General features: G+C 35.2%; 1 protein-coding gene across 1 annotated transcript in view; it reads left to right on the top strand.

Annotated features, from left to right (window-relative positions):
- Positions 1-9,240: 9,240 nt before the first annotated feature.
- The window catches only part of LOC116174843 (mitogen-activated protein kinase kinase kinase 12-like), a 70,773-nt gene continuing 68,230 nt past the window's right edge, over positions 9,241-11,783 (top strand). Inside the window, exon 1 of the mRNA XM_031492849.1 lies at positions 9,241-9,440. Within this exon, the coding sequence (XP_031348709.1) occupies positions 9,403-9,440 (38 nt within the window). The 5' untranslated portion in view covers positions 9,241-9,402. The remainder of the gene's footprint in view (positions 9,441-11,783) is intronic.

The raw sequence follows: 11,783 nt of genomic DNA, 5'->3' as shown, positions 1-11,783 counted from the left end.
ATTTAAACAATGAAAGAGGTTTTAAGCTATAAATTAGGGTACCTATATACAGATATACCGAAATTGTACCGATATACCGAAATGGCCTTTATTTCTACTTATCTATTTTCGCCCCGTGTTCTTTGCATATTTAATACAAAATTAATTGATATAAAAGCGGTAATAACTAACATTTTGAAATATAATAATTTTGAAGACGTTTTTAGTAACTATTATTTTTTATTTATTTTATTTTGTCCTTTATTTTTGAGTGGGCGAGGTTTCAGCCAAGGCTGCTCTACCAACCCAACCCACTATACATTTACAAATCATGCCCGAACCCGGATTCGAACCGGCCCTTAGCACCACAGTTCAGCTTTAACTGAACTGCGCCACACTTACCTACTAAAAATAAAAATGTATATTATGTGTTTCATTAAACATTTTTCTCCGCCAATTTTATTTTTTGCCCCTCCCTAGACCAAAAGCAAAGGTACTGGAAAACTTCGAAAAATGCATTCTCAAACAGATGTGCAAATGTATAAATAGATCTGGAAATTAATTTAAATAAAAATAACTTGCATGACCCTTCTACCGTTTAGGAATAATAAGCATGTGTACGTATACTTATGCGTTGACGTCCACGATATTTTTGAATTACTCGAAACGATTTAATATTTTTTAGAAAATAAATTTTGTGTACCTGAAGGTTTCTTTGTATCTTTTTCCGCTTTAATGCGTTTTCAATTAAATGTGCTCGATCGTGATTAACGTAAGAATACACCATAAGAATCAATTAGCGAAAGTACGATGGACTCGGCTCAAACTTCACTTCTCATCGACAATAAACTGGTTTAACTTCACCCTATATTAGAAAGTTAGCATTTAATGAAATTTATAATAATAAAAAACCCAAGTAGAAAAATGCATTCATTTTCTTGACCACATACAAATTTAATTTTCTAGGGATTTATTCTGGAGAGAAGTGAATGAAAACCATATATGACTGAGACAGTGCGGAATAAATTAATGTACAATTAAAAGGTTTTTGAAATACGCCCAGACTAGCGCGGGCAGATTTGGCACTTCGAGAATTACTCCCGTGAAGCTGCGCACGAAAAATGGACGGCTGGAAAATGATCCAATACCCCTTCTGCAGAATTCAGTGTACAGGGTGTCCCACTTTCGACACTTTATATAGTGTTTCCGTATGTGTTAGTGTAATGAAAAAAGTAACATAGGTCTCACATGCTTTTTTTGGGTGAAACTTAAATTGATAAAATCAAAATTTAAAAATATTTGCTCGGAAAAATCGAAAAATTGTCAATATCAGATGACCTTATGTTTTCTTAGTTAAAAGGTACAGAAAAATGTTTTTCACAAAAGTTTCTTTATAGTGGTTGTTGAATAATCTGCCGTGTTCAAAATAAGTAATTTACAATTTTAATGTCTATTTGTCCATTTTAGATTTGTTTTTATTCGCTTAATTTCTTGTTTAAGTTTTATCTTTCATGTAAATTTGTTTGTGTAAATTAATTATGAGATGTTGAAATTGCGTTATTTGGATTAAGGAACATTTGGTCAAGTGCATTTAAGGGATATCTGCCCGGACGCGATAAGGGCGTTGTTATCGCACAAGTTAATTGATTTTGGAAACTCACGTGTGTTTACCGATGATAACAAGGGCTATAGGTGTGGATTTCTTTTGCGCGTGTTATGGAACTTCAAGCGCTCCTGATTGGTGTTACATTGAATTTGACGGAAAGTAGATTTTGCTGTTCAAGTCACTACGGGCAAAAGAGCGTGTACGTCTTGCGCGCTAATTTTATGAAGTAATTGGCTTTTCTGTTTGTTGAAACACGCGGTTTCGTCATATTCAGAATTTTCTGTGCAGATGTAATGCGATGATCTGAAGTAGCTCGTGCACAATCGGTGTGATTTAAAATTAAAGAATGTTAGCGGAATAATAATTAAAATTTAATTAAAACAAAAATAAATAAACATACAAATTATATTGTAATTATCAGACGTAATAGCGGCAATCGACGACAACCAGTTCCGTCGGCGGACGACGGCCACAAGAATCGACTGAGCGGATGGACGGACGGGCCACCAAGCGAAAATCTCGCGTCTGGTCGAGGTCGGCGGTAACCACGGATTGGCAGGTCGATCTCGGTAACTTCGGGTGAAAACTGAACCGGAGAAACGGTAACCAGGAATCGGTCGAGTCCAGCAAACGGCAGGCTCTCTAGCGGGAGCGAAAGCAACAAAACACAAATCGGCGGATGTGGTGAAGGGAAATCATACAGTATCCCCCCCTTACACTTAGAAAAACGAAAAAAGGTCACCTTTACGATAACGGAGCGGTAGAAAAAGTTGCTGAAAGCAAATTCCAATGAATACGGGTAACTTAATCCACAAACAAAATAAAACGGTACGGATGAAAAATGTATTTACGGCAAGAATGCAAAAGCAAAAGATCTAAATACGTTACGGTTGCAAATACATTGTATATACACTGTGACTTATCTTATCCATGTAAATGGCTAAAAGATCAAATACATATTATTATTATTATTAAAAGAAAAGTTAAAATTTCAGTACTAACAAAACATTATTAGGTAAAAAGGCAACAGCTTTAACTTTCCGCAATTACAAATGGCAAAAGATCAAACTACGGTACGGTTTCGCAAAAATTTACTCAATAAATTAAGTTACTTACGGAAAGAATGAAAAATGGCAAAAGGTTCCCACAAAATCAAGCGTTTACCTTATAAAGAAATCCGGCTCTTAAGGAAGTGGAATACGGGAAATCCAGCTCTTCGCTGTATTCAATACAAACACGAATCAAATATCGGAAAAATATGGAACAACCTGCAAACCTTCTGGAGGAATTACAGCGCATCCGGGGAACCTCTCACGACTGTTTTTGATAACGTTCACTACAACTCATTAAAACGTCAGTTATTAACAATGCTTACCCAATTAGGCGCCTTCAAATTTCAATACTAATTAATCCAATTAACACCTAGGCCTAATTGGTATTTTTCCGGCACAACGACTGTTGTCGTTATCTACACACATGCAAGGCTGAAAATTGATAACGTGTAATCACCTCGATTGGAAAGTCGTTTCTATCCTGATTTTCACTTATTATTGGAAACTAAAGTGCTTAATAATTAATTAACGCCGCTGAGATGTCAAAATATTAATTACATATCTTCTTCCCGGTTATACGAGCTTTCAGCGACTGCAAAAATAATTTAAGTATTTACCGGAACGGTTGGCAAACTGCTAAATTCAATACAAAACTTACGTGCGTTATCGGCGGACAGACCCACATTACCCTCTCACAAGACTTTAGTTTCATTACTGTAACGAAGCACAAAAATGCGAGGAGAGGAATATTATCTTCCTAAACTTTCATTTGAACCTTTTTCTCGTAATATCAACCGCTGCGGAGTTATTTTTAGAAAACCGATTTTCTGTCCCTTTCATCCAAGATGACGGCGCGAGCGATCTCTCCCTATCAAGGTCGAAAACATGTTTTTCCAAGACCAGACCTCAAGAACATATTACAAAAATTACTACTGCTCCATGTTTTTAGGGAAAAGGCCCTATTTGCCCCATACTGGACTAAAGGGAGATGGACAAACTGCGAAGGTTCAGGAGCGAAGACTGCAATGGTTTGAATATTTAATGAGAAGAGAAGAGGAATAGGTTGGAAGAAGAGTGAGAAAAATGCAGGTGGAGAGAGACAATGAGAAGGTGGAAGAACTACAGTGTCTTGGAGGGTTTAAGAGAGAAAAGGTTGAATGAAGAGGGAGGATGTGTGGAACAGGAGTCAGGAATAATAAGGAGGAAATGCTAAAGAAGAAGAAAGATGACGGTTTATTATCAACTATTCCAAATTGTTACCATCTCTTTCTCGCTTATGAGTTGACATGTGAAAATAAAGAATGCAATTTTGTAAATTTTAGTTGCACAGTAGGGTTGTATAATTTATAGTAGTGAACATGGAGTATAATTACGTCTAATCTAATGTCCCATATAAACAAACAAGTAATACCTACGTATGTTTTTGCGATGATCTCGTGAAGTTGGTTGGCACTGATAGTATGTAGTACCATTGAATAAATGTGGTTTTTTATTCAATGGTAGTATATTAAATGTGAAGAGAAAACGCGTAGATTGTTTAAGGAACTATTTGAAGTATCTTTAGTTTGTAAAGTGATTCGTGATCCTTTAGAACCGGATTTTCCAAAAACCGCAGTGGTACAATGGAAGCAAGTTATGGCTCATTAAAGTATATTGGATTCTGAAGAGAGTACATTTAATAGTGATTTTTCGGAACCGGATATTCCGACAATGTGGATGGTACATTTGGCAGATTGGTTTATTTTTTGAGCCGTCAATTATATTCTCCGGCAACTTTACCGGAGCTCAATCATTAGTTTCTCTGCCATTTACCTACACCTCTCTTATGGAAATGGGATATTTACCTACTCATAAGAGGGGTAAATCACTTTATTTATTTATTGCCTTTATTTTTATTGAATTTCAAAACTATGAACGCTGGAATGATATTGCGTAACGGTCACCCGCGCCGCATTACGAAAGAGATGTAAGATGTAATGTAATAACGACCGAGAAATGCGAATGTTGATCCTGCTCTCTTTTCTAGGAAATGTCGAGCTTTTCGGGGAATCTTCGGAGTTGTTCTCATTAAGTACGTGCATCTCTCATCTCTCTTCGTTGTTCGTAAAAGAAAGGGCGGCGAATGCATTTTGAATCGGTGCGCAAGCTCCGCATCCCTACAATTTGGGGGTAAGAGGCGTTCGAAGACCTTGGCAATGTGCGCCTTCCCTTACCAGATCCCTCGACGACTTCCTAGAATTTGCTCTGCATCAGCTTGCCGATCAATACTTACGGTCGACGCAATTGCGTAAAGGTTAACTAAGTTATTTATTGGGTTTAAAACTTACTACCCCCATTCACGTTCACTACAAACGCTATATGTTAATGAATGGAACCTGCGAGTAGTATTGATTTTATTATGTTTAGGTACTCGTATGTCTTAACTGCAATTTAATCAAAGTCCGGGGTATTCATTTTGTTATGACTGAAAAAAAAAGAAACTGCTAAAGTTATACTACCTATACATTCAAGCATTAATATGTTGATCTGAATCCTGCCGCAACAGAGGTAGCTCAGTACTCATCAATAATAAAAAAAATTGAAATTTCAAATTGATAAAGTCTTTTCTTTGGTAATAGAAAGATTTTTTCGTGACATACGTTTGAACTCGCATCACAAAACTTCTTCTGCTTTTAGTTTTATTCTTTGCGCTTCTTTTTTTGTTTGACAGCAATATACCCTAGAATATACCAATGAACAGATAGATGCCGATTCAAAATTTCAGTCAATTATACATGCAGTACCTACTACTGAATAAAGGCAAGGGAAAATTACCAATATCTTTGGTCTTGGTGAACTTATCATTTATAAAAATACCCAAATTTGTGGAATGGATAACTCCCTGGGGCGACCTCTTCAGGAATATATAAACGATTTGTAGCATAAATGGGTTTTATTTTATAGTAGATGTTTAATTAAATTGACATTTTAATAGGGATAGCCATAGCCTACTCATTCAAACCTATTAAAATTTCAATTTAACATCTATAATACTATAAAATACAGTCGCTCTTTAACCTTGAGGGTAGATAAAGTGATCACTTTAACCGCTACGAGAGATAAAGTGAAACAGATGACTGTGCATTCTAATGACATCTGTCATTCTTATTTAAAATGGCCGCGATGCACGATATAAAATGACGTTCATAACATACGGCAATGCTGTTTATATGGAAACAGGCGCGACGGCAGAACCTAAGCTTGCTATTTTTGACGTCTAAATTAAATTCAGAATTGTCAGAAGCATTACAATGATTTATATGGCTTCTGCTATAAAATAACGATTTGTATTATACACGACGATAAAGGGGAACTAACCATCTTGTGAAAGTTCTTTCACTCAATATCCCTCAAATGCACCGCTATACAGGGTGTAGCACCTAAGATCCCTCGGATCATAACTCCTTGACCATTAAAGATACAGAAAAAAGTCTTAGAGCAAAATTGTACACAATTATCGCCGGCATGTTTCTAAAATATTTTTGATCAACAGGGGCGTGCTGTATTCCAGTGGCGTATCAAACTTGAATTTTTTTAAATGGAACACCCCATATTTTATTACTGATTTGGAAAGTACTTGAAAAGTACTTATTTTCTTATGTAACATATATACCCCTAACTTTAACGGTTTCGCTGTTATAACCTTTTTTCTTCAAAATTTGACAGTTTTTCGCAAGTTTTTCGAGAGGGACTAAATCGCGAAGGCGGCTAATTTTTGAACTGAGGCACAGGTTAAGATCTCTTCCACAATCAGATTATTTTTTTATGTACGTTATCGAAAAAATAACATTTTTGATTGACCTTCGCTAAATGTCATGTTTTTTAAAAATTTCAAATGGCACCCCCCTAAACAAATTATACCTCTAGGTAGCCAAAACTACAAATTTCCCAGTGATATAAACAAAACCACACATTCCATAAGAACATTTCAGAGAAAACCAAGTCGAAACGCCAATTTGTAAAAATTTTTCCGAAACCAAGTGTGCCATGATAAAACAAAAGATGTTCAATTCTCACAATTAACAGTACAGTGTCGGCATTGTATGATTGTTTTTTAATCAACGTTGCGAAAATGTTCTAAACAAAAGCAGAACTGGTTGATATGGTGTTTATTCTTGGAGACTGTTACCGGAATTGTTTGTTAATGTCACAAGAGTACGTAAAAATGCGGCCGCAAATATGAAAGATAGCGTTGCAAATGTGTAATCCATTTTTGACGTGCTACTTCAATTTCAGTTTATAAGAAGAATTTCATTTCAATGCTTTTCTAAATAAGAAAGTTGGAACTGCGCATGCACAAATCTAAATTTTGAAACAAACGTTAGATTTTCCATTGTTCCAAGCGCCTATGTATCAAATTTCATTTAACTGCTTCCATAAATAAAAAAGTTGACACTGCGCATGCGCAAAACCAAATTTTGAAACTGGCGTTAGATTTTCCTTTATTCCAAGTGCCTAAGTATCAAATTTCGTTTAAATTCCTCCATAAATAAAAAAGTTGCCACTGCGCATGCTCAAAACCAATTCTGAATCTGGCGTTAGATTTTCCTTTATTCCAAGTGCTTATGTATCAAATTTCGTTTAAATGCTTCCATAAATAAAAAAGTTGGCACTGTGCATGCGCAAAACCAAATTTTACAACTGGCGTTAGATTTTCATTTATTCCACTCATTATTTATTATTCGACTCAACTTTTGGCATTGCGTATTATATGGCTAAAGTTATGCCCATATTGAATTTCATGCAATTCAGTTCATGACTAACGGAGATCTAAAAGCGATCGGACATTTCTAAAGAAAGTTATCGATCACACGGACAGATAGAGGGACAGACAGACAAAGGAACAGACGTTGGACGTTGGACAGACGACAGACAGCAATACAAAATTATAAACGATGTCTAGGATCGTTAATAAACGGCAAAAGTGTAAAATTATGGAACATGTAAAAACGGTTTTTTGGTTTTTTTACAATAACTTTTTCAGCAATAAACGCAGAAAAAATTCCTTCCTTGGTGCAAGCCTCGACACCATAACGAACCAAATAGCGAGAAAAGTAGAACAATAGCTCTTAAGATAAAGCACTAGTAGCGTCTCAACGAACGAGCAGACGGACAGCCGGGCGGACGGACGGACAAAGTGGCCACAATAGCGCATTTTTTTGTGGAAATGCGCTAAAAAGGAACAAAAGCGTTTGGATGGCTTACTGAGTTCGGAATTAAAATACAATTTCATCACGATTCAGTCTCCTATCAAAAGATCAATTCTTATAAAAGTCAAAACTTAAAAAATCAATCAAAAGTTCAATTTTTGTGATGTAAGAGTCCTTAGAATATCGATTCAAAATCGGCATCCTTATATTGAACACTAACCTTGACATACAAATGTGAGAACGGGACCAAAAAACGCACAATTCGGGTATCCACCAGGAAAACTTGAATAACGTATTATACTATGGTAACATGTTATCCAAATTGAAAATTCACTTATTCCGCTAATACAAAACTGTCACGAAATTGCTCATTATTCAGCATATTCACATTAGGAAAGTAAGGGGGCAGTTGAAATAAGTCCCCAACTGCGAGGCATGTAAAACCTGCTGTATGAAAGTTGTCGCCAGGTCGACACCTATACATACATTTGTTCCCGCTAATTTCTGGAATGCATTCCCGGTGTCTCAAATTCATATTATTTGAATAGATGACTACCTGAAGTGTCACTAAAATTTGCATTATCGTTTCCCCAAACTCCAAGGTATAAAGAATTATATAAGGATAATCCAAGAAAGCTCTTTTTGTGAACAAATGCAATTCTTTGTGTAAAATGTGCAGGTAATTGACCGGACACTACACAAACAAACCATGCCAACCTTTTTTTTCTTCTCTCTCCTCTTACCTACATAATTCCTTTACAACTTTAAATGTCCGCACCTGCAAGTCGTCTTAGGCGTTTCGCCTAAACAATTTTTGGTAAAAACTTTTGCTAAACCGTAAACAGCTCTAATCCTACCTGAAGAGGACAAAAACGCACGGTATCCAATCTATCAATATCTATTTCCTTTGCACCTGATAGTCTTTCAAAGTATGACTCACTCGCCCTTATTTTACCTGGATGTCTTACCCGTACATCTCAAGGGTCAATTTCTCTTAATAATAAGGCAGCGGCGGTAAGCTGCCAATAAATCACTTGCCGTTGGTCACAGTTGGTGGCACCAAAATTCAGAACGAAAGTAATTCTTGTAAAAATCTGCATTTTGTCTTAAAACCTACCTACCTAAGTCCTTGCTCCAACGAGCTGAAACTGCTACCTGCCCAATACTCTTCATCGTTGTTTTTTTTGCGCGGGATACACCAACAAAAAATTCATTAGCCTGAGATGCTTTGCCGGGGATAATTATTACCGAACAAAATGTAGACGTTCCGGTTTGTTTTTATTTATTCGGATTCGAAGACAAAAACGGATCAGGTCCAGTCGGTGACCAATTTGCCCACTCCGTTCAGGCTCTTTGTTGTGTTCCCTTTTTTTTCAGTATCTGAAGACCAGTCAGTTGTGTCTTGTCCGTAGCACCGCGCATTTCTGCAAAGCGCCAATAGATATGGTGAAAAAATCTGTGATCAATAATAAATTAGTTTTAAAATTAAGTAAATTAGTTTTAAAATTGAAAGTTATAATTGACTGTATAAATTTTCACAAACTGGGGTGGTGTAAGTTGGGCCTCTTTTATAGATATGGAGGGTGAACTCGAAGCCGCGGATTTAGAGACAGAGTAAGTGGCAATTGGTAATTTTTGGAACATTTTGCAGTCATTATATTGGAGGTGTTTTTTTTAAATGATAAGCTCGGGGTTAATTTTTTTTGCGGCACAGTTTTGATCTTGTTAATTTTAGAAGTTTACTTGGTATATACTTCTGATGGGGTACCTAACCAGTTTTTCAGTTCAAGGTTTCATGTAATTACAATATAGAAGCAGTCGAGTTCATGTAACGCACATGGCACAGGTTACTCGCGTGTGTTACTTCCTTTCAGTTTTCTTTTCAGTCTCCTTGTCGCTTACTTTCAATTCTTCACTTAATCACTTTCTTTGTTCATATTCAATTATTAATAGATAAACTATTTAAACTGTTATTGATTGTTTCGCAAACTAAGAATCTTTTATTTATTATTAATCAACCCAGGAAGGAAACCAGTTAACTTACAATTTTTTGTAAAAAAACAGGGAAATTTAAATTCATCATTTTACTTTTTATTCCAAAGCATTGCAGACAATCTTATTTCTTCATTTTTAGGTTTGCCGTTCTTATTCTTATGTCAGGTGTTATTGATCACTAAATAAAAATTGAAAATGAAATAAATCATTATATGGAGTGCACAACAAATTGGAAAAAAATTAATTAATAAGACAGAAGAATACGTTAATTTTAAACGCGGAATTAAAATACCAACGTTTTAATTATAGAATCCGTTTAATTCAACAATCATTTTAAATGTTGATGAAACAATAGGAATTTATATGTTTATGGAATGGAAATGTTTGATTTTTCGTCCATAATTTTTAAGAATTTATTTGCCTAGTTGATTTAAAATTTAAATGACAACAGTTATGTTTCTAGAATTCGCCGTTTGATAATTACCATTTAATGAGCGCTTGATTTTAATGTTTGTTATTTACTTAATTACACTCCAAAGGTATACTAATATAATATCGTATTCACCAACTTTCTGCAAGGAACACAAGATACCTACTCCTATTTGGATATGTAAATAATGTTGATGTTGATTTATTGCTTATTGCTATAGTGTGGAATTTATTACTCCGAATTTGTTTGTGACATTGAGGGTGCTGGCTTAATATCTCGCTTAATATTAAGCTGGTAATGTGTAAAATGTAAGGTAAAATGTATTTAGACTCGAAAAAAAATTACAAACGAGGATTGCGGAATTTTTTGTTAATTTACTGAGAACAACTTCTATATTATTTGCTTAATAAGCTACAAGTTTTGAATTAATTGCTGTGATAAATTGTGCATTAACGGTGTGCGGTGCAACCTATTGGTAAGAGCAAACTGCCTTAAATAAATTTATTAATTCTATGGTTTTACTGCTAAACCACTTTCTATATTAATTGCTTATTAAATTGCAAGTTTGAAATTGATTGCTCTATTTATAACTTGTTATAAAAATGACAACTGGTTGAGGGTGCCAGCTACCCACAAGAGTAAAGTGCCTTGAATAAATTTATATTTCTATATTTTTAATGCTACCATTCTCTATAATTGCTTACTAAATTTCAAGTTTGTAAGTAATTACCTTATTTATAACTTGTTAATTAAATGAGTGTGCTACCCTCAAATGCAGGTTAAGAGATTGGCAATTTTAAGTTCCCCTTCATTGAGAACATAATTTTGTGATTTGTTCGAGGAAATTCTTCCTAGGTTATAACACCTGTAAATGCGTCTTTCCTCCATCCCTTAAGAAATGCAGAGCATCTCTAAGAATGTAGTTTCTCAGAAAATGAGAATTACTTAAATTAAGGTAAGGGTTGCCGGCAACCACAAACAAGTTAAAAAGTAATCGTAAACGATTTACATAAAGCGCATTTCCACTTGCATTCATTTCCCATTTGTAAGATGCAACTTCTGTTAAAATCGTAAAAATCCGGCCCACAAATATGAAAGATAGCGTTGCACATGGGCAATCCATTGTTGACGTGCTACTTCAATTTCAGTTTATGAGAAGAATTTCATTTCAATGCTTTTCTAAATAAGAAAGTTGGAACTGCGCATGCGCAAACCTAAATTTTAAAACTAATGTTAGATTTTCCTTTGTTCCAAGCGCCTAAGTATCAAATTTCACTTAAATAGTTCCATAGATAAAAAAGTTGGCACGGCGCATGCGCAAAATAAAATTTTGAAACTGGCGCTAGATTTTCCTTTATTCCAAGTGCCTATGTATCACATTTCATTTAAATTCTTCCATAAATAAAAAGTTGGCACTGCGCATGCGCAAAACCAAATTTTGAAATTGGCGTTTGATTTTCCTTTATCCCAAGTGCCTATGTATCAAATTTCGTTTAAATTCTTCCATAAATAAAAAGTTGGCACTGCGCATG

Source organism: Photinus pyralis, unplaced genomic scaffold (genome assembly GCF_008802855.1).
Source record: "Photinus pyralis isolate 1611_PpyrPB1 unplaced genomic scaffold, Ppyr1.3 Ppyr1.4_LG6, whole genome shotgun sequence".
Classification (NCBI taxonomy): Eukaryota; Metazoa; Arthropoda; class Insecta; order Coleoptera; family Lampyridae; genus Photinus; species Photinus pyralis.
This window is presented reverse-complemented; position numbering and strand designations above follow the sequence as displayed.